At 40.0% G+C, this 22,059-nt stretch overlaps 1 protein-coding gene across 8 annotated transcripts in view; it reads left to right on the top strand.

The window, feature by feature from the left end:
• ALG9 (ALG9 alpha-1,2-mannosyltransferase) overlaps positions 1 to 22,059 on the top strand; it is a 115,029-nt gene that overhangs the window by 73,553 nt on the left and 19,417 nt on the right. For all 8 annotated transcript variants that reach the window (XM_081543350.1, XM_081543355.1, XM_081543353.1 and 5 more), the window contains one exon: positions 12,782 to 12,912. In XM_081543350.1, coding sequence (XP_081399476.1) covers positions 12,782 to 12,912 — 131 coding nt within the window. The remainder of the gene's footprint in view (positions 1 to 12,781; positions 12,913 to 22,059) is intronic.

Here is a 22,059-nt window from a genome sequence, read left to right as displayed (position 1 = left end):
GAAGAAGCTCATTAAAAATTTTAAATTTCTTCAAGCACACAAGCCCACAAAATTTCCCTAACCCTTTACATTTTTAACAGTTTGAGAACAACAGTGGTGATATCTTGGCTTTGAATCCCTGGATCTTAGTTCCCCGACCAGGGATCCAGCCTGCATCTCCTGCAATGGAAGTACAGACTCTTAACCACTGGACTACCAGGGAGGTCCTAAGTAGCTTCTTGACCTCAGCACATTCAGAGAACTGAATGATCTTATTTTGCCTTTGCCATTTGTATGCCTTTGACATACATGCCATTTGCCTTTGACAAATAGTGTCTTCAACTCTGTTCAGTGCTAGTAGTGAGACAGACTTTTTGATTGCTCATGTCTTAGCAATACGAAAAGCAGACCCTGTGTATTTGTTACCTCTAGTACAGGGATGTCTTTCACTATGAAAATACAGCTATTGATGCGCACCAGCAGTTTGAGAAGAGTAGAGACAGCAATATGGAGTATATCTACAATTGTAATGCAATTTTTTCTCTACAGTAATTGTTAGAATTGAGAGGGATTTTAATAGTTTGCAGTCTAAACTCTTTGAAGAGATAGTAAAGGTTAGGCTAGGTTAAGAACTTCCCTAAATTGCAGAGCTGGAGCTAGAAGCACAGTCCCATCTCTTGACGAGAATGATAATATTAGATAGATTTAAATAAGAATAGCGCGTAGTTGGGGGCAAGGGGTTCAGAGCATTATTCTGCTTTTCTGCTGGTGTCATTTCAGAGAGTTAGCTGTCTCAAACACTTGTCTGTTTTATGATTCCTTGCTGACATAATCCACGTCTAAATGTAGTAGGATTATATACAATATGATTTCTTTATATATTTGTATTTTTTTATAATGAAATGTCGTGGCTAAAATGGAGTCAGAAGATCTCTTCTCAGAGAATTTCTTCACAAGCAGAGGGTTCTGCAAGCTTGCAGATCTGGACTTAATTGTCTCTAACATCTTCTCTATGAATTGAGAATAAGCAAGGAACATCCATGTGGAGTTTTGATTTGTTCTTAAGTGCAATTCTTCTGTTCATTTTCTGTGTTCTTCATATTCTCTAACCTTCTTCCTAAGAGCAGGAGCACACTTGTAGATCTGAAGGGAGTTATATGTTCCGTTCACAGCAGTGGGATCCCAGAATAATTGTTCAAATTAATTTTTCTAGACAACTCCCATACTTTAATTATTTTATTCTATAAAATATACAAGTAAGTCAAATCTTGTTATGATGAATTGTCTAGCCTTACTCAAAATTAATAGCCAGTTTACTGGAACCTGAACTCATTTTGATAGCTGGAGACATTTTAGTAGATTTATCACAATAAACGACTGAGCAAAGTGTCTAAACAGTTTTTCAGCTTCAGTCCTCCCACTTGTCTTGAAGGTTACAAGACAGCTGATTTTGATTGATCTTTCACATTATTTCCTTAAATTCTTACAATTTATTTTTTTTGACTGCACTGCACGGCGTGTGGGAATCCTTATGTCCCTGACTAGGGATTGAACCTGGACCCTCAGCAGTGAAAGCACAGAGTCCTAACCACTGAACCAGGGAATTCCCTCCCCTTAAACTCTTAGAGGATTCTTTCCTGCATTTGTTTACTGGAGAACTTTCAGTGACATTTGAGAAATAAGATCTGTTCTCTGCATGGAGATGGTGTCTCTGTGATGCTCCCTGAACTTCACATTGGCCCTTGCCAGAGATCTCTATTTTTACAGCTACGTGCGTCATTGTCATTTCCAACTGATAAATGCGTGAATGCAAGTTCACATCCTTCCTGCCTTAGGATTTGTGGGGGCTTGGCTCCGGCACTGGGTAGACAGCAGGGAAGGTCACTGAGAAAAGGAGGTTAGTTCTTTCCTTGGCCCCCCCATGACATTCTAAGCTGTGATAAATTTATTGTTTGGTACAGCTGTTGAACCCAGTCCTATTGTTATTTTTTTCTCAATCTTCAACCTCCTCTGCAGCCTTTCTGTAGCTTTTGAAATCCACTCTCCTCGAGTTTCACAACTGTGTACTTCTTTGATCCTCCTCCAACGACCTCTCTAAGGGTTCTTTTCAGCGCCTACTTCTCCTGCTTTCTTCTGCCAGTGCTTTAGGCATCCTCCCAAGCTTTATCTGGGGTCTTCTGCTCCTCTCTGTTCCTTTCTTCTCTTCCTCTTCCTACCCTTTCACCTTTTCCTCCCTCAATGTACTTTCACTTTTTAAAATTCATGCTCTCTTGTGTACATGTATTAAATACATATTTTTTTGGCACCTGCTGTGTACTTTGCCCTGTGCTAGAGTTTTGGAATGCATGAAATGAGATAGACACGGTCCCAACTTCCACAGAATTTACTGTTTCCCCAATTGGTTCATAAATCTTAATTATACGGTTTGTTAATGGAGAAGTACTAGTTGATATGAGATTATACGGTTTGTTAATGGAGAAGTACTAGTTGATATGAGAGCATGTAATTTAGGGGCCTGTCCTAGTTTAAGTGGACAGTGAAGTCATTCTCAAAAATCATTTTTAGCTAAAACCTGAAGGATGAGTAGGGATTTCTGAGGTAAAAGCAGGGAGTATTCCAGGCAGTAGGAACTGTAGACTCTAACTCAATATTCTAATCACATAGAGCTTCTTTCAGTACTTAAATACACCATGTTTCTTCCCACCTCAGTAGGTGCTGAAACACAAGTTATCATCTTCTCTTAATCTTAACCTAAACTGATTCTTCACTGCATTTCCTCCTTTTCCCCATCTCACTGCATTAGAAATCCTGGAGTCACTGATTTCCTTTCAGATAGACCCAAGATCTACCCTTTCTGTTCCCTTCACCCCTCTGCCTGCCATGGAGCTTCAGGGTGTGGTCCCGTCCCAACTAGATACTGTGATGGTGACTGTGGTCTTTGCTTCCAGGCTTCTCTCCAAGTGCTTCCTTCCCCCGCCCTCCCCGGCGTAGCCAATATGGACCTCTTGTTCTGAGACCCATTTTTCAGTTGTATTACTCCTTGGTTAAAAGACTCCTTGGTTAAAAAACTGGAGAATGAAATGGCAACCCACTCCACTATTCTTGCCTGAAGAATTCTATGCACAGAGGAGCCTGGCGGGCTACAGTCCATGGGGTCACAAAGAGTCGGACACGACTGGATGACTATCACTCACTAAAAAGACCTAGAGTAGATTCCTGATGCACAAAGTCCAGAGTGCCCTACTTTGGGTCCTCTGTTATCAGTCCTTGGACTTCCTCTCTCTAGTTCTGTTTCTCATTGCACACATTCTGGGACAAGCAGATATTCCACCTCTTTCCCCTGAAGACCTTGCTTTTTTCTGCCTTTTATTCTCTGTTCTAACTTTGGCCACCAACTCCTGGAAGGCTTTTCAATGACTGAAGCCCCCTGTGATTTCTTTGTCCCTGAACTCTACTTATAATATTTTCTATATTTCATATGTGCCAATGTTATTTCCTGACCTAAATTACAAGTTTAATAACAGGGACATGTCTTAGAGGAATTTTATATACCTAGTTTAGTATTCACCTAACTATAAGTACTTAATAAAGGCTTTGATGATGCCCAGAAGATTGATTTTTCCAGTTTTTTTAAAAATCGAAATACAGTTGATTTACAATATTGCATTAGTTTCGGTTGTACAGCATAGTTATTCAGGACTTGCCAGATAATATTCCATTGTAGGTTATTACAAGGTAATAGATATAATTCCCTGAGCTATACAGTCAATCCTTGTTGCTTATCTATTTTATATGTAGTAGTTTATAGCTGTTAATCCAAAACTCCTAATTTTTGTCTCCCCTCTCCCTCTTCCCTTTGGTAACTGTAAGTTTGTTTTCTATTTCTGTGAGCTCAGAAGATTCATTTTGATATCATTTAGTGGATGCTGCCAATTCATTGCTAATCAAGGATTGTGAGTAGTTAATATTATAACTGTTGTGTCCTACACGTTGGACATGACTTGACAAGAAATACCAATCTAGGTTGAAAACAAGAAAAATTCACCTTAGTGGGCTCTAATGCTCCAAGGTTCTTTTATATTAGTCAAGTTCTCACTTTTCACAGAATTAGACTTCCTTCTAATATTATAGCTGTTTGCATAGTAGTGCTTTATAGTTTGCAAGTTTTACTTTAATGAATCATCTCATTTAATCCTCATTACAACTTTTGAGGCAAATGGTATTATCCTTATTTTTTACAGAAAAAATTAAAATATAAAAAACTTAAATGAGTGTGAGTCACCCAGCTAGTTTTTATGGAGCCCAGATCAGAATCTAGGCTTTTGACTTAGAGTTCCTCTTCTAATTTTTTAAATATAATTTTTTTCCAGCTTTATCGAGATATAATTGACAAATGACATTATGTAAGTTTAAGGTATGTGTGCTAAGTCAGTTCAGTCATGTCTGACTCTTTGCAACCCTATGGACTGTCCCCATCAGGCTCCTCTGTCCATGGGATGCTCCAGGCAAGAGTACTATAGTGGGTTTCCATGCCCTCCTCCAGGGGATCTTCCCCACCCAGGGATCAAACCCACGTCTCTCATATCTCCTGCAGGCAGGCAGGTTCTTTACCATTAGAGCCACATGGGAAGTCCAAGTTTAAGTTGTAAAATATGATGATTTCATGTATGTATATATTGTGAAATGATTAACACAGTAAGTTAATACATCCATCACCTCATGTAGTTACTGTTTCTTTTGGTCTTCTCTTAGGTGATTTCAAGTATATAGCACTGTATTGTTTTAACTGTAGTTCCCATGCTCTACGTTAGATCTGTAAAACTTAGTCATCTGTCTCTGAAATTTGTGCCTTTGACCAACGTCTCTCCGTTTCTCCCAGCCCCTTCGTAAGCACCATTCTACTTTGTTTCTGTGAGTTTGACTTTTGGATTCTATACCTGAGTGAAGTCATATACTTGTCTATACAGGATATACTTGTGTTTCTATGTCTGACTTATTTCATTTAGCATAATGCCCTCAGAGTTCATCCATGTTGTCACAAATAGCAGGGTTTCCTTCTTTTTATGGCTGAATAATATTCCTCTTTTTGTGTGTTTGCACGCGCGTGTGTGAGGTAGAGTGAGGGAGAGCAAGCGAGCTATCCATACCACACTTCATCTTGTGACAGATGCTTCGCTTGTTTCATGTGCTGGCAATTGTGAATAATGCTGCCGTGAGCATCAGGGGTACAGATATCACTTCACCTTGGTGATTGCATTTCTTTCAGGTCCACACCAAAAGTTGGATTGCTGAATCATATGGTAGTTTTATTTTTTATTTTTTGAGGAGACTCCATACTGTTTTCCGTAATGGCTGTGCCAGTTCCCGTTCCTGCTAACAGTGCCAGGCTTCTCTTTCCTCCACCTATTTGCCAGTACTTATCTCTTGTCTTTTTGGTGGTGGCTATTCTGGCAGGTATGAGGTTGCCATCTCATTGTGTTTTGATTTGCGTTTCCCTGATGATTGGTGATACTGAGCACCTTTTCATGTACCTGTTGGCCATTTGTGTGTCTTCTTTGGAAAAGTATCTGTTCAGGTCCTTTGCCCATTTTAAATCATATTTATTTGGCTTTTTGCTGTTGAGTTCCATAAGTTCCTTATACATTGAGAATATTAATCCTTTACCAGATATATGGTTTGCAGATATTTTTTCTGTTTCCATAGGTTGCCTTTTTATGTGGGGCTCCTTTTTTAACCACCTTATTTCTTTTCTGCTAGAGAACCTACCCTTGATCATACCTAATCATTTTTTGCCAGAGACCTTTGTCCTTGTGTATTGCAGTTGTTTGGTAACTGATTCCTAGAAAAAAAGAATATTCATCAGCTGCTTTCCAGAATAGATGAAAAGAGGTTACATTTCTCTTTTTAATGGATTAGTATTTCAATTAATATCATTTTTGCCTTGGTATCTTTCTGAAAACTTTACTTCAAATGAAATTTGCTTATGGATGGTGTGATGAGTGAAATCTAAAGCTAACTGGTATAGTAGGGTATTAACTAGTTACTATCCACATCTCTGGTAGACCATGTGTCCATCAACAAAACTAAATAATGAGACCTGTAGCATGTCTGGCCAGAAAAGGCCAGGCTGAGCTCAAGTATTGAAGTGTCAAACTCAGAGCTCCCTCACCAAAGGAGGTCTAGACTTTAGATTGAATCTTTACCCCTTGCTGGTTCTATTTGATTACAGAGGCATGGCACTTGCAAAGCTTTTAAAAACTTGTTTCATGTTTTTAAAATCCTCGGGAGCTACAGAGTGGGTGTTCAGACCAAAAAGGCTGCTTCCTGGATTGTTTATGCAAAGGATCATTTTTAGAGAGTTATGTGGAATGGAATTGGGTCTGACGTCAATTCTCAGTGTGCTTTCTCTCCCCTGGAGGAATAGCCATATGTAGAGACAGATGTGAGACTTGAAGTCTTTTTTACATATAAATAATGCTGAGAGAGAATGAGAACAGTACTGTGAGTTAGAGGTTGGGGAAGAACAGAGTTTGTTGCAAGCCAGAGATGACCAAGTTGTTTTTATATGCACTTTTTCAAACCTTAAGTTGTGTATAAGCCATAAGCCTAAATGTGCACAAAACATAAATGTACATATTAAATTAGTAATAATACAATAATAATAGAAAAATACCTGTGTAATTGTCACCCAGGTCAAATACTAGAACATTATCAGCATCCACAAGTTCCCCAAGTGATTCCTTTGATCACTACCCCATTCCCTCTTCTTTTGCATATGATAAAAATGTTCTTGCTTTTCTCTTTAGATTTACTGCTTTTGTAAGCATTCGTAAACAACATAAATTAGTTTTGCCTGTTTTTGAACTTCATATACACGGAATCATACTGCATTTTTATCTGTCTTGATCCTTTTGCTTAACATTTTGTTTGTAATCACATGTTGATGAGTGTAGTGTGGTTTGTTCTCTTTTATTACAGTATAGATTTCATTGTATGGTTATATCACTATTATTTTACTGTTGATAGTTTTTTGGTTGTTTCCCATCTAGGCCAGCTGTAAATAGTGCCACTTCGAACATTCTCGAACTTATCTTTTGGTGCATGTATTCCTGTTGGATATACATTAGCTTGAACCATGTGAAATGACCATTTTTTTTGTGAAACAGTCACACATTAATGATTCCATATGGTTCATTCTAATACCTAGGAGTAGAATTTTTGGATCATAAGAAATGCATATGTTCAAATTTTAGCAGATTCTGCCAAATTATTTTCTGAAAATCTTATACCAACTTAATCTCCTGCCAGCAACGTATTAAGAATTGCTCCACATTCTGGTCAATACTTGGTATTGTAATTTTTCACGTAATTTTGATTTGCACTTCTTTGGTTACTAATGCAGTTGAATACTTTTTGGTTTTGGCCATTTTGATTTCTTCTTCTGAAGTACCAATTCAAATCATTTTCCCATTTTTCTGTTGGGTGGTCCATTTTTGTCTTATTGATTGGTAGGTGTTCTTTATATGTTCTAGACATGAAACTTGATTGTTAATATATTGCATCTATCTTCTCCCATTCTGTGGCTCATCTCTTCACTCTCTTAATGGTATCTTTGATGAAGGGATATTCCCATTTTTAATATAATCAAATGTATCCCTCATTTCTTTTGTAGTTAATACTTTTTGTGCTTGTCTAAAAGAACTTTTGCCATACATTCGATCTTGACAGTAGTCTCCCATATTATCTTCCAAGGGTTTTGCTTTTCACATTTAGTTCTGTAATCCATATGATGTAGATTTTTTTACTTTATCAGTATTTTTTCATTGAAGTATAGTTTATTTTACAATGTGTTAATTTCTACTATACAGCAAAGTGATTCAGTTACATATATACATATATATATTCTTTTAAAAAATACTCTTTTCCATCCTGGTTTATCATGCAATATTGAATACAGTTCTCTAAGCTTTACAGTAGGTCCTTGTTGTTTATTCATTGTGTGCAGAAGTCCAATTTCATTTCCCCCCCAATGGATATTCGGTTGTCCCAGCATGTGTTAGTGAAGAGACCATACTCTTTCCACTGCTCTGAGGTGCCCTTTTTATCATAGATTCAGGGTCCATACGTGCCTGTATCTGTTCCAGGCTCTATTTTATTCAGTGGTCTGTTCTAATCCGGCACTAATACCTCGTTGTCTTAATTACCATAACAAGTACCCTTCTTTTCCAAGAGTGCCTGGACTGTCCTTGTCCTTTTGCATTTCCAAATATATTTTAGAATCAGTTTGTCAAGTTTCATCAAAAAAGTCTATTGGCATTTTTATTGAGATTGCATTTAATCTCTCAATCAATTTATTTAGAATTCACATCTTTATCATAGTGAGTCTTTAACCTAGAAATAAGGTTTATCTCTCCATTTAATAAAGGTCAACTTTATTGTTTATTAAAATTTTTTGAGATAAAATTCATCATTTCAATTATTTTTTATTACCCAATTTACCATTTTAATCACTTTTAGGTATATAATTCAGTTGCATTAAGAACATCCGTACTGTTATGCAATCATTACCACTCTCTATCCCCAGAACTTTTTCAGTGGCTTTCAGTATGTTCATAGTGTTTCAGAGCATTTCATTGCCCCACCCCCCCACCAAAATAATACCCATACCCATTAACTCCCCCAATCCTTAGCAACCACTAATCGGCTTTCTGTCTTAATGTATTTGCCTCTTCTGGATATTTCTTATAAATGAAGTCACACAAGAATGGTCTTTTGTGTCTCTTTCACTTAACATAATGTTTTCAAGGTTCATCTTTGTTGTAGTGTGTATACTTTTTAAGACAGTGATATACCACTGCATTTTAGACCACATTTTAATTATATGAATATACCACATTATAAATTCATCAGTTGATAGACACTTATTAATAAAATTCTATAATTTTTTATGGAGGCCTTGCCCATATTTTGTTAGGTTTATTCCAAGCCACATATTTTCAAATCCTTATAAATGGTATTTTTATAATATAACTTGAAAATATGTAATTTTTTCAATGTAATTTATATGTTGTTTACTGCTGTTATGTAGGAATATATGATATTGATTTTACATTCTATAAATGGTTTAAATTTGATAAACTGTCTTAATTCCAAAAATTTTTCTGTTGACTCTTTTGGATTTCATGTATACTAATCATATCATTGTGATGAATATGAATTTTCTTTCTTTTCATTTCTTCTACCTTTTGTTTCTTCCTTTTATCTTTTGCTGCTGACTAGAATCTCTAGTGCAGTGTTGAATAGAGTAATGATAACAAGCGGCCCGAGTTATTCCTGGTTCCAAAGGAAAAGCTTTCAACCCTTCATCAGGGTTGAAATATGAGATTTGCTATATATCTATTTGTATTTCAAATGGTCTTTATCTTAGCTGAAACCTGGCATTCTTGGACAACTCTTTTTTGGTTTTAATTTTTAAGCAACATTTAGATGAGCTCCTGAGAGTACTTTGCCTCCTATTCGGTCATTTGGGGCAGTTGATGTATGACATTGGCAGTCACACTGACTTGAGTCCAGTATGGCTCTATTGGGCTTTCTTGGTGGCTCAGACGGTAAAGAATCCACCTGCAATGCAGGAGACCTGGGTTCGGCTCCTGGGTTGGGAAGATCCCCTGGAGGAGAGCATGGCAACCCACTCTAGTATTCTTGCCTGGAGAATCCCCATGGACAGAGGAGCCTGGTGGGCTGCAGTCAGTGGGGTTACAAAGAGTCAGACACAACTGAGACGACTAAACACACACCCAGCTCTACTATAAACTCATGTGATTTTGGTGAGGATTGTACATCTTTTTAGGGTGAGAACTTATTATTTGTTTATTTGTTATTTATTTCTATATCGTTAGCTCTAACTTATTAATGCCTAGTATATTGTAGGGGCTTAATATAGATCTTAAAAAAAATGAAGTTATATAATTTGTCTCTGAGTCTTGGATTCCTCATTTATAAAATAGGAGTTAATAATTCCTCTATAGGCCTTTATATAATGATTTCAAAAATGATATATATAACATACTTGCATGTGAAAAAAACACTGAAAATTAGTAGTTTCCTTCCCTTGAGATTTACTTTCCTTTAACTGACTACATTAGTAATTAAGAGGGTTCTGGGACTGATTTCTAATGTTGGGGGTGGGGGGTTCCCCACAGTAACAACAATTCTCAGACACCATCTTGGGCTGTCTACCCAGAGATAGCATCAGACTCCACAGATTGAGGGCTCAGTCCTACAAGACTGCCCCCTTCTCCTGCCTACATCAGATGCCAATCTCAAGCCCAGGTTGGTACCTGTTTCTGACTGGCTGGTGACAGACTGGAGCCGTGACCCCCTTCTTGGACTTCAGGTGCTGGTTTTAAGTCCAGGTTGTTCCTTGTAATTCTGACTGACTGGGTATAAAGCAGAGTCTCCCACGACCCTCTCTTTGTGTTTGATTAATTTGCTAGAGTACCACATACAGAGAAACATTTCACTTACTAGAGAACTGGTTTATTATAAAAGGATATAATTCAGGAACAGCCAGATGGAAGAGATGAATAGGGCAAGATATGAGGGAAGAGTTCGGGTCTTCATGCACTTTCCACGTGCAGCACCCTTCCCGAATCTCCAAGCATTCACCAACCTGGAAGTTTTCTAAACCTGGGCTTTCAGGGTTTTATGGAGGCTTCCTGACACAGGAATGATTAATTAAATCACTGGCAGTCTCTAGCCCTTCCCCCCTTCCCTGGTGACTGGAAAACCAACCCTCTGTTCACATGGTTAGTTCATCTGGTGACCAGCACCCCCTGCCATCTTTAGGGGATTTCCAAAAGTCACTCCATTAACCCGATCTCAGTTGTGGTACATAGGGGCTAGCTATGAATAACAAGACACTCCACTCACCATTATTGCTTTGAAGAGATATCAGGAACTGAGGATAAGAGGCCAAACATTTTAACAAAAAATGCTCCCATTGCTCTTATTGCCTAGGAAATTACAAGGGTTTTGGGAGCTGTCAGTCAGAAACCTTGGAAAAAGACCCTCCCAAGAATATTTATTATAAATCATATCACAGTGATGTTCTCCATCTTTGGGCTTTTATTTAACATCATAGAAACGTGTGTATTATATTTTTTTGAACTATGGTTGATTTACAATATTGTGCTAGTTTCGGGTATACTGGCTTCTCTGGTGACTCAGCTGGTAAAGAATCTGCCTGCAATGAGGGAGACCTGGATTTGATCCCTGGGTTGGGAAGATTCCCTGGAGAAGGGACTGGCTACCTACTCCAGTATTCTGGCCTGGAGAATGCTATGGATTGTATAGTCCATGGGGTCGCAAAGAGCTGGACATGACTGAGCAACTGTCACTTTGGGTATACAGCAAGTGATTCACACACAGACATACACACACATTCTTTTCAGATTCTTTTACATTATAGGTTATTATGAGATACTGCATATAGTTCCCTATGCTATGCAATAAATCCTTGTTGTTTATTTTATATATATTAGTGGGTACCTGTTAATCACATACTCCTAATGTATCCCTCCACCACCCATCTTCCTTTAGAAACCGTAAGTTTGTTTTCTATGTCTGTGAGCCTATTTCTGGTTTGTGAATAAGTTCATTAGTATTTTTTAGATTCCACATGTAAATGATATCATATAATGTTCATCTTTCTCAGACTTACTTCACATATGATAATCTCTGGGTCCATCCATATTGCTGCAAATGGCACTATTTCATTCTTATTTATGGCTGAGTGATATACCACATCTTCTTTATCCCTTCATCTGTTGATGGACACTTAGATGCTTCCATGTTTGGGCTATTTTAAATAGTGTTGCTAAGAACATTGGTGTGTGTGTATTGTATTTTTTTTAAGTTTACAGTTTTATTATTATTACTATTAAAAAGGCTTAAAAATTTCTCCCATGGCTTTGAGATGAGAGGAAGAATAGTTTGAGATGAACCATTTAACTGCAAAAGTATCCTACAGATTTTGTAGCATGTTCTGTTGAATTAATCAATTTTGTGAGAAGCATAGTACCAACATGGTTTTAAATTAAATGCATTAATAATTTCTTATGAGTACGAGTGATACTCTGATGTATCCATATTGTGAGCAACTGGATGACTCTAGTTTTGCCAATAGTTACTATATACGTTTCATAATCTCTACTCTTGTAGTTCTTGTATCTGTTTTACTGATCTTTTGCTGCAGGGACAGTTCCTGGGTCTCTGTCAGTTCTGTTGAAGTTTGAAGGAAACAATGTGCATGATGTCTTTGAACTACTTGTGAGGTATACGGCGACCCCACTGGCTCTCTGTCAGCAGAGACAGGGCTTCTCACACATTAACATTTTTGTTTGATCAGGCCTCTCAGTCTCTGAAACAAAGGGTGATAGTTTGGAAGGGAGCAATAGTGAGCCACAGAAGAAATTTTTTTGAATAGGTTGTGGACTCTTGCTAGCTTCAGAAGTGTTTGTGAGGGTAGAGAGACTTCATGCCCAAACTAGAGTCAAAACTCCCAAAGCTTACATGTATATTTGGCTGGGTGAGTTCATGTCTCATCCCTCCCCCAGGAGCCTAAATAATACCCTAACACCCAGCACTCTTATCTGCGTGAAGAGAGTACTGATAACATCTAAGGACTTTGATGTTTGTGCTTCTAAAACTCTGCATGAATTCTTAGGATTACAATTTATATTTCTTACCCTGAAAGGACCTTTGCAATTCCTGATGAAGAGTTCATCTTTCTCCATTGCAGATTGACATCAGTAAATGCCATTATTTAGTGGATTTGGACACCATGAGAGAAACACCCCGGGAGCCAAAATACTCGTCCAATAGAGAAGAATGGATCAACTTGGCCTACAGACCATTCCTTGATGCTTCTAGGTATGTGGCTTTAATCCTAAGAAATGTACTAGGACTAATAAGGATGAAAATTGGAATCTGGGATTGAATAACTTCCAGTCCTGGGCTAAGTCTAGTATCCATTTTATTTTATCTGTGTCCAGTTCCCTGAGAAATCTAAAAGAGTGCTCTCCTTTTCTAGGCATCAGAATGCAAAGTGTATTCTGGTATCATCCAAACAAAAGAATTTATAAACAGATAGATCCACTGAAGAAAACACAAAGAAAATGTTTGACATTGAGTATTTTTGACAATCAACTTCAGCTTTCTTAACCAGAGTTTTCTAATACTGTTTGGAAGATTGACTATGTTCTTTGTGGAGCTAGAAATTCATATCAATTATTTTTGGGCTCAAAGCTCAGTCAGAGATGAGGCCAGGCCTTACTACATCTTAAATAGAGAAACCAAATAGACCAGTCCTTGACTAGCTCTTCAGAAAGGCCTCAGAATTCATAATAAGAGGAGAGTCAGGATGTCCAGGTTAAGCAGTAATGAATGGGAGAGAATTAGAAGGTATAGGTTGTCTGTGGGCCCAGGTCCAGGTAGACAGACAGTTGAAGTTCAAGGAGATTAAAGCTGAAGGAGGTCCAAGGAGGTCTCGTAGGCAGAGCCCAGGATCCAACAGGTCAAGTAAAAACCAAAGGGTGAAGGACCAAGTCTTGAGAGGCAGATTTGGGACTCAGAAACAGGAAAGAAAATATTTTCAGGAAGAGAATGATCAGAACCTACTGATAAGTAAGATGAAGAATAACAACTGTCCATTGGGTTTGACAGTTGATAAAAGCAATTTTGGTGGAGTGGTGGGGACATAGGATTTGAGAGATTAGAGGGATTGAAGCAAAAATGGCAGGGGGAAATGCGGCAAGATGGTGGAGTAGGGGGACGTATGCTCACCCATTCTTACGAAAACACCAAAGTCATAACTAACTGCTAAACAGTCACCAACAAAAAGAATCGCTGAAATCTACCAAAAAAGATACCCTACAGCCAAAGACAAAAGAAGAAGCCACAACGAGATGGCAGGAGGGGCACAATCACGATAAACTCAAATCCCATACACACCAGGTGGGCGACCTACAAACTGGAAAATAATTATACCATAGAAATTCTCCCACAGAAGTGAACTTTCTGAGCCCCGCATTGGACTGCCCAGCCTAGGGGTCTAGCAGCAGGAGGAGGAGGAGCCCCCAGAGAATCTGACAAAGACCAGTGGTATTTGAGCACAGGAATTCCACAGGACTGGGAATTCCCCTCTTGAAGGGCATACATAGGGTGTTATGGGCATCAGGATCCAGGGAAAAAAGCAGGGACCTCATAAGAGACTGGGCCAGACTTACCTGCTAGTGTTGGAGGGTCTCGTGTGGAGGCAGAGGACAGCTATGGCTCCCTGTAGGGACAGGGATACTCCTGGCATGGGTCTGACAAGTGCTTACTGGCATGAGCCCTCTAGGAGGCTGCCATTTTCTAACTAAGACCTGGCCCCACCCAACAGCCCGTAGGCTCCGGTGCTGGGACTCCTCAGGCCAAACAACCAACAGGGCGGGAACACAGCCCCATCCATCAGCAGACAGTCTGCTTCAAGTCATCCTGAATAAACAGCTGCCTGATAATAAACACACTCTCAGATATGGCCCTGCCCACCAGAAGGAGAAGCCCCAGCTCCAACCCACAGTAGGCGGGTACCAGTCCCCCCAGCCAGGAAACCTGCAGAAGCGTCATAAGACAGTCTCATCCACCAGAGGACAGACAGCAGAAACTAGAAGAACTACAACCTATGGAACAGAAACCACAATCACAGGAAGGTAGACAAAGTGCGATGGTAGAGGAATATGTCCCAAATGAAGGAACAAGATAAAATCCCAAACAACTAAGTAAAGTGGAGATAGGCAATCTACCTGAAAAAGAATTTAAGGATAATGATAGTAAAGATGATCCAGGATCTTGGGAAAAGAAGGATGGAGCCAAGGATGGAGAAGATACAAGAAATGTTTAACTAAGACCTAGAAGAACTAAAAAACAAACAGAGATGAACAATATACTAACTGAAATAAAGAATACACTAGAAGGAATCAGTAGCAGAATAATTGAGGCGGAAGAACAGATCAGTGACCTAGAAGACAGAATGGTGGAAATCACTGCTGTGGAATAGAATAAAGAAAAAAGAATGAAAAGAAATGGCAGTTTAAGAGACCTCTGGGATGACATTAAATACACCAACATTTGCATTATAAGGATCACAGAAGAAGAAGAGAAAGAGAATATATCTGAGAAAATATTTGAAGAGATGATATAATAACTGAAAACTTTCCTAACATGGCAAAGGAAACGATCATCCAAGTCTAGAAAGTGCAGAGAGGCCTAGGCAGGATAAACCCAAGGAATAACACACTGAGACACGTGGCAATCAAATCAATAAACATAGACAAAGAAAAAGGACTAAAAGCAACAAAGGAAGAGTAACAGATAATGCACAGGGGAACTCCCGTAAGGTTATCAGCTGATTTCTCAGCAGAAACTTTGCAGACCAGAAGGGAGTGGCAGGATATATTTAAAGTGATAAAAAGGAAGACCCAACAACCAAGAATACTCTAGCCAGAAAGGCTGTCAGATTTGATGGTGAAATCAAAAACTTTACAGACAAGCAAAAACTCAGAGAATTCGGCACCACCAAAACAGCTTTGCGACAAATTCTAAAGGAACTTCTCTAGGAATAAAAAAGGCCGCAACTAGAAAGAAGAAAATTACAAATGGAAAAGCTCAGTAAAGGCAAACATACAGTAAAGGTAAGAAATCACCTGCACACAAATATGATGTCAAACTGTGAGAAGAGGAGAACACAAATGCAGGATACTGGAAATGCATTTGATATTCAAAGATGAGCAAGTTAAAACTGTATTGTGTATATATAGACTGCCCTATCAAAGCCTTCTGGTAACTGCAGACTGAAAAGCTACAGTAGATACACACACACACACACAAAGGAATCAAAACACAACACTAAAAGTCAATCATCAAATCAAAGGGAGGGGAACAAGAGAAAGGAAGAAAAAAGACCTACAAAAACAAAACCCAAAACAGTTAACAAAGTGGCAGTAAGAACATACATATTGATAATTACCTTAAGAGCTACCCCACGTCCAAGGTCAGGGGCAGTGGCCGAGAGGAGCTACCCCACGTCCAAGGTAAGGAGCAGCGGCTGTGCTTTGCGGGAGCAGCTGTGAAGAGATACCCCGCGTCCAAGGTAAGAGAAACCCAAGTAAGACAGTAGGCGCTGAGAGAGGGCATCAGAGGGCAGACAGATTGAAACCACAATCACAGACAACTAGCCAGTCTGATCACACGGACTACAGCTTGTGTAACTCAATGAAACTAAGCCATGCCGTGTGGGGCCACCCAAGACGGAGGGGTCATGGTGGAGAGGTCTGACAGAATGCGGTCCACTGGAGAAGGCAAACCCCTTCAGTATTCTTGCCTTGAGAACCCCATGAACAGTATGAAAAGGCAAAGATAGGACACTGAAAGATGAACTCCCCAGGTTGGTAGGTGCCCAGTATGCTACTGGAGATGCTGAAACTCCAATATTTTGGCTACCTGATGTAAAGAGCTGACTCATTTGAAATGACCCCATGCTGGGAAAGATTGAGGGCAGGAGGAAAAGGGGACGACAGAGGGTGAGATGGTTGGATGGCATCACTGACTCAATGGACATGAGTTTAGGTAAACTCCAGGAGTTGGTGATGGACAGGGAGGCCTGGCGTGCTGCGGTTCATGGGGTCACAAAGAGTCGGACACGACTGAGCGACTGAACTGAACTGAAACAGATTAAAGGCTCCAACCAAAAGACATAGACTGGCTGAATGGATGACAAAAACAAGACCATATATATGCTGTCTACAAGAGACCCACTTCAGATCAAGGGACACATACAGAACTGAAAGTGAGGGGATGGAAAAATGTATTCCGTTCAAATGAAAATCAAAAGAAAGCTGGAGTAGCAATATCATATCAGACAAAATAGACTTTAAAATAAAGATCTAGTACAAAAGACAAAGAAGGACCCTACATAGTGATCAAAGGTTGTTAGGCATTTGAAGCAAATTGAAAAGGGTGAAAAAGCTTGATAAGTGGGTGCCTCATGAACTGACCGGAAATCCAAAAAAATCGTTGTTGTGAAGTGTCATCTTCTTTCATTCTGTGCAGCAACTGCAAACCATTTCTTGATCGAACTGTGACATGTGACAAAAAGTAGATTGTATATGACAACAGCTCAGTGGCTGGACTGAGAAGCAGCTCCAAAGCACTTCCCCAAGACAAACTTGCAGCAAAAAAGGTCATGGTCACTGTTTGGGGGTCTGCTTTCTGTCTGATCCACTACAGTTTTCTGAATCACAGCGAAGCCATTACATCTGAGAAGTATGCTCAGCAGATCAATGAGATGCACTAAAAACTACAACATCTCCAGCCAGTTTGTCAAAAGAAAGGGCCAGTTCTTCTCCATGACAATGCCTGACCACAGGTCACACAACCAACGCTTCAAATATTGAATGAATTGGGCTTCAAAGTTTTGCTTCATCCTCCGTATTCACCTGTCCTCTCACCGACTGGCTACCACTTGTTCAAGCATCTTGACAACATTTTGCAGGGAAAATGCTTCTACAACCAACAAGATGCAGAAAATGTTTTCTAAGAGTTCGTTAAATCCTGAAGAACATATTTTTATGCTACAGGAATAAGCAAACTCATTTCTCATTGGCAGAAATGTGTTGATTGTAATGGTTCCTATTTTGATTAATAAGTGTGTGTTTGAGCCTAGTTGTAATTTAAAATTCACGATCCAAAACCATGATTACATTTGCACCAACCTAATAGCAACCATAAAAGGAGAAATCAACAGTAACACAATAATAGAGGGGGACTTTTAACACCCCACTTTCATTAATGGACCAGATGGACTTACTTGATATTTATAGAGCATTCCATCCAAAAGCAGCTGAATACACATTCTTCTCAAGTGCACACAGAACATTCTCCAGGGTTGATCACATTCTGGGCCACAAAACGACCCTCAGTAAGTTCAGGAAAATTGAAATCATGTCAAGCATCTTTTCCAACCACAACGCTGTGAAATTAGAAATCAGTGAGAAGAAAAAAAAACAGTTAAAAACATAAGCACATGAAGGCTAAACAATATGCTAATAACCAACTGATGAATCACTAGAGAAATCAAAGAGGAAATCAGAAAATACGTAGAGACTAATGACCCAAAACCTATGGGATGCAGCAAAAGCAGTTCTCGGAGGGAAGTTTATAGCGATACAATCTTTCCTTGGGAAACGAGAATCTCAAACAACCTAACCTTACATCTAAGGCAACTAGAGAAAGAGCAAAGCCGGAAGTTACTAGAAGGAAAGAAGTCATAAAGATCAGAGCAGAAATAAATGAAATAGAGATGAAGAAAACAATAGAAAAAATCAGTCATCATGTCCTTAAGTGGGTAAGGGGGGAAGGGATAGGCATTGAAGGAATGGGAGACCATGACAGGTGGTAGGATCATGACCTGATACTCAAAAAGATTGTCAGAATCAGAACGGTAGTAGGAGGGAGCTTGAAATTCTCTCTCAAGCAGCAGCGAAGGTATGAATTTCTCTGCGTCATATATATTCTTTTGGTGGCTGACTTGTTATCTGATACAGTATTTGGAGAGTAGGTCACTACTGTGGCTTCATTTTTGAGTTGAGAAAACTATGACAACATGAGATCTGGGCCTGAAAAGATCTCCAGCCCAGGAGGGTCAGTAGATCCCTAACAGCCTTCCTGTTAACAGAGGGAAACAATGGCAGACAAATACTGACCAGCAGTACCTTGGTCGCAGAATAAACTCTGTTTATAGCAAATGGGGCAAGGGAGTATTTTTGAAGCAACTTTTTTTCCTTTTGGTCATAAAGGATTGGAGTGGGAAAAGTTCCTCATCTTCCCATTTCCCCTTTTGGTGGCATGTCGGCCCAGCAGCTGGTAGACATGAACTGAGAGCTTGTTCAAGGCAAAGAAACCTAATGCTTGTACACCACTTACCAGAGAACTGGAAATCTTTTGAGGGAAGAGCAGAAGGTGTTGGCCACCTTCTCACCTGCCTGGCGAGCAGAGAGTGACAGAGGTGCCCACACTGTCACCCAGTGATGTGGCCGAGCATTGCTCTCCAGGGCCCTGTGTTCAGCACTCTCCTCAGTGGGAGCAGGGCACACATTAGGAGCCCATGAAATATAAGAGCCTTTCCCAGATACACTGTTTGCTGCTCCCCAGTGAACATCTGCTCCCCTAAAGAAGCTAGATTTTAAGGGCAAAAATAAGGCATAGTTTGATAGACATTTGTTTGATAGGCTCAGTTTGATAGACGTTCATTGGCCGTCTTCTGCATATAAGACTTTATAGACTGTGTGCAGACAAGACCACTACCTTGGGAGTTTATAGTTTACCCAGGGAGATGCACTGTAGTTCAGAGAGGTGCTACTGGGGCGTGAGAGGATGGGGTTACCTCCAAAAGGCTAAAACGGATGAGACCAAGGAAGATTACGAGAGGACATGACATCTGAAGATTACACCAGCTCCACTGTGGGAGGTGGGCTGGAAGGCAGGAAGGTGAGAAGCCTACAAACAAGCTGGGAGGCTATTCTGCTTGACTAGATGAGAGGGGACGAGGAAGTGAACTCAGCTGTAAAGGATGAATGGACTCGGGAGACACATTTTTTGTAGAAAAGGATCAGGCCAAAGTTTGGATCCCAGAAGCCCACAGTTTTCTCCAGTGGCCTTTATTAAGCTTTTAATATTTTCCTTTGCTCCATTAGAAATGCAGTGCTAGTCACTGTTACGGTTTGCTTTCTCTAGCCGGGCTGCTCCCTGACCAGAAGCTTTCACACGCTGAGCAGCACTTGCCAGAGAGACGGAACTCTAAGCTTATCCCGTTGTGCGTCCTGTCTCTCCTGTTGGTCCCTGGTGCCGCTTCATTTAACATCGAGCACATCTCCAGTGGACGTAGAGGACAGGAGAAGACCCCTGGAGAATGCCTTCAGAGGTTTTTAATTTCCCATAAGTTGTACTCATTTCCCTAAACTGGCATTCTTTTCATGACCATGTGCTGAGAAAAAAAAGAAGTCTGTTGGTTACAGATTACTTGAAGATATGCAAAGTATAATCTAAGTTTACTTGACAGTATGCAAAGTATAATGAAAAGAACATGAGGTCAGAAGACATGTGCATTCAGTCTTGGTTACTTGCTGGCTGTTCCTCTCTGTTCCCACATTTCCATATCAGTAAAACAGAGATAATGTTTTATATACTTTATGGGAATGTTGGAAGGATTGAATGAGAGCTGAAATATGCAAACGTTTTTAAATTCTAAAGCATTATATAAATGTCAGGCCCTCTATTAATTAGCAGGCTGCCTGAAGCACAAAGTTATGCTGATTTTCTTTACATTTCTCTTCCTCAGCCATTCCTAGTAAGTACTGACCCAACTGCAAAAACAGCAGGATCTTCCCACGCCCTTTGCCACAGCAGTGTGTAACTGTCAGCACTGTGACATCTCATGTTGCTGACTTTGGGCCAGTTAAGTTGCAGTGTACTGTGGGAGGCGGTATGCCTCAGAGATACCCCTCTGAGGTGGTGCATGAAATGCCGTTGAGAACTCAACCCTGTGATGTCTTTGAGCCTCTCGAATGGGGTTATTATGTTTCCTCTGTCTTCATGAAACAATGGTTTTTGTACTTTAGCAATTTATGTAACGAGGAGAATGGCACTATCCACATGTAATAGTCACTCATGTCTTAGACCCTAGATCAGGTGGGCTGCAGGCCTAACTGTTATCCAGCTCTTCCTGAGCAATGGTTTTCATAAGCCTGCGACATACCACCACATGATCTTTTTAGAAATGTAAGCAGGTTAGTTTCTCAAGTGTTTAAGTCCTTGAAATTTATTATTTTTAATTTAAAAAGTTTTCGTTTATTTTTGGCTGTGCTGGGTCTTTGTTGCTGCGAAGGCTTTTCTCTAGTTGCGGTGAGTGGGGGCCACTCTCTATTTGCAGCGTGCAGGCTTCTCAATGCAGCAGCTTCTCTTGTGGAGCACAGGCTCTCGGGTGCACGGGCTTCGGTAGCTGTGGCATGTGGGCTTAGCAGTTGCAGCTCGCAGGCTCTAGAGCACAGGCTCAGTAGTGGTGGCACATGAAACTTAGCTGCTCTGTGGCATGTGGGATCTTCCTGGACCAGGGATCGAACCCACGTCTCCCGCACTGGCAAGCAGATTCTTTATCATTGAGCCACCAGGGAAGCCCAAGCCCCTGAAATATAAATCTGCTTTCTTTAGAGTTCACTTTGAGATCATTTTTTTCCTTCCTGTATCCATCTCTGTGTCTTTCTATCCATCTGACATCCATTTAATCATCAGCAGGTATTTTTGAACACTGCCGGGAACTTAAGTGTATGGATCTTAAGTGTATATGACAGTGAACACAAACTCCCTGTCCTCTTGAGCCCTACAGTATAATGGGGAGGCTGGCATTAAACAAATAACCATCTAGATCAGTCTAGAATTACAACCCTGTTAGGTACTTTAAGAGAAAAGTACAGGGTGCTCAGAGAGAGGAGTAGGCAGGAAGACGCCCCTGGAGTCTGCTTTTATGTCATGAAGTCAGCTGGTTAAGCAGGTTTGGAAATCAGAAAATATTTATTGAAAAGCTATAATGTTCTTGTCACAGCACTAGATTATTTAGGGGTTATGAAAGAAGCAATTAGACACAGATTTTTACCTTTGAATAATTTACAACTTTTGTAGTTACTTTTGTAAAATTTTGTAGGGATTCCCTAGTGGCTCAGATGGTAAGGAAAAAAAAAAAGTCTACCTGCAATGTGGGAGACCCGAGTTCGATCTCTGGGTCAGGAAGATTCCCCTGGAGAAGGAAATGGCACCCCACTCCAGTATTCTTGCCTGGAAAATCCCATGGACAGAGGAGCCTGGAAGGCTATCGTCCATTGGGTTGCAAAGAGTCGGACACTGAGAGATTCACGTTCACTTTCACTTTTTGTAGTTACACATAAACATCTTAAAAATAGTATTAAGACCACGTGAAAGTGTTAGTCA

The sequence above is a fragment of the Giraffa tippelskirchi genome, chromosome 11, assembly GCF_054371585.1.
Source record: "Giraffa tippelskirchi isolate mGirTip1 chromosome 11, T2T-mGirTip1v1.2.pri, whole genome shotgun sequence".
Taxonomy (NCBI): Eukaryota; Metazoa; Chordata; class Mammalia; order Artiodactyla; family Giraffidae; genus Giraffa; species Giraffa tippelskirchi.
This window is presented reverse-complemented; position numbering and strand designations above follow the sequence as displayed.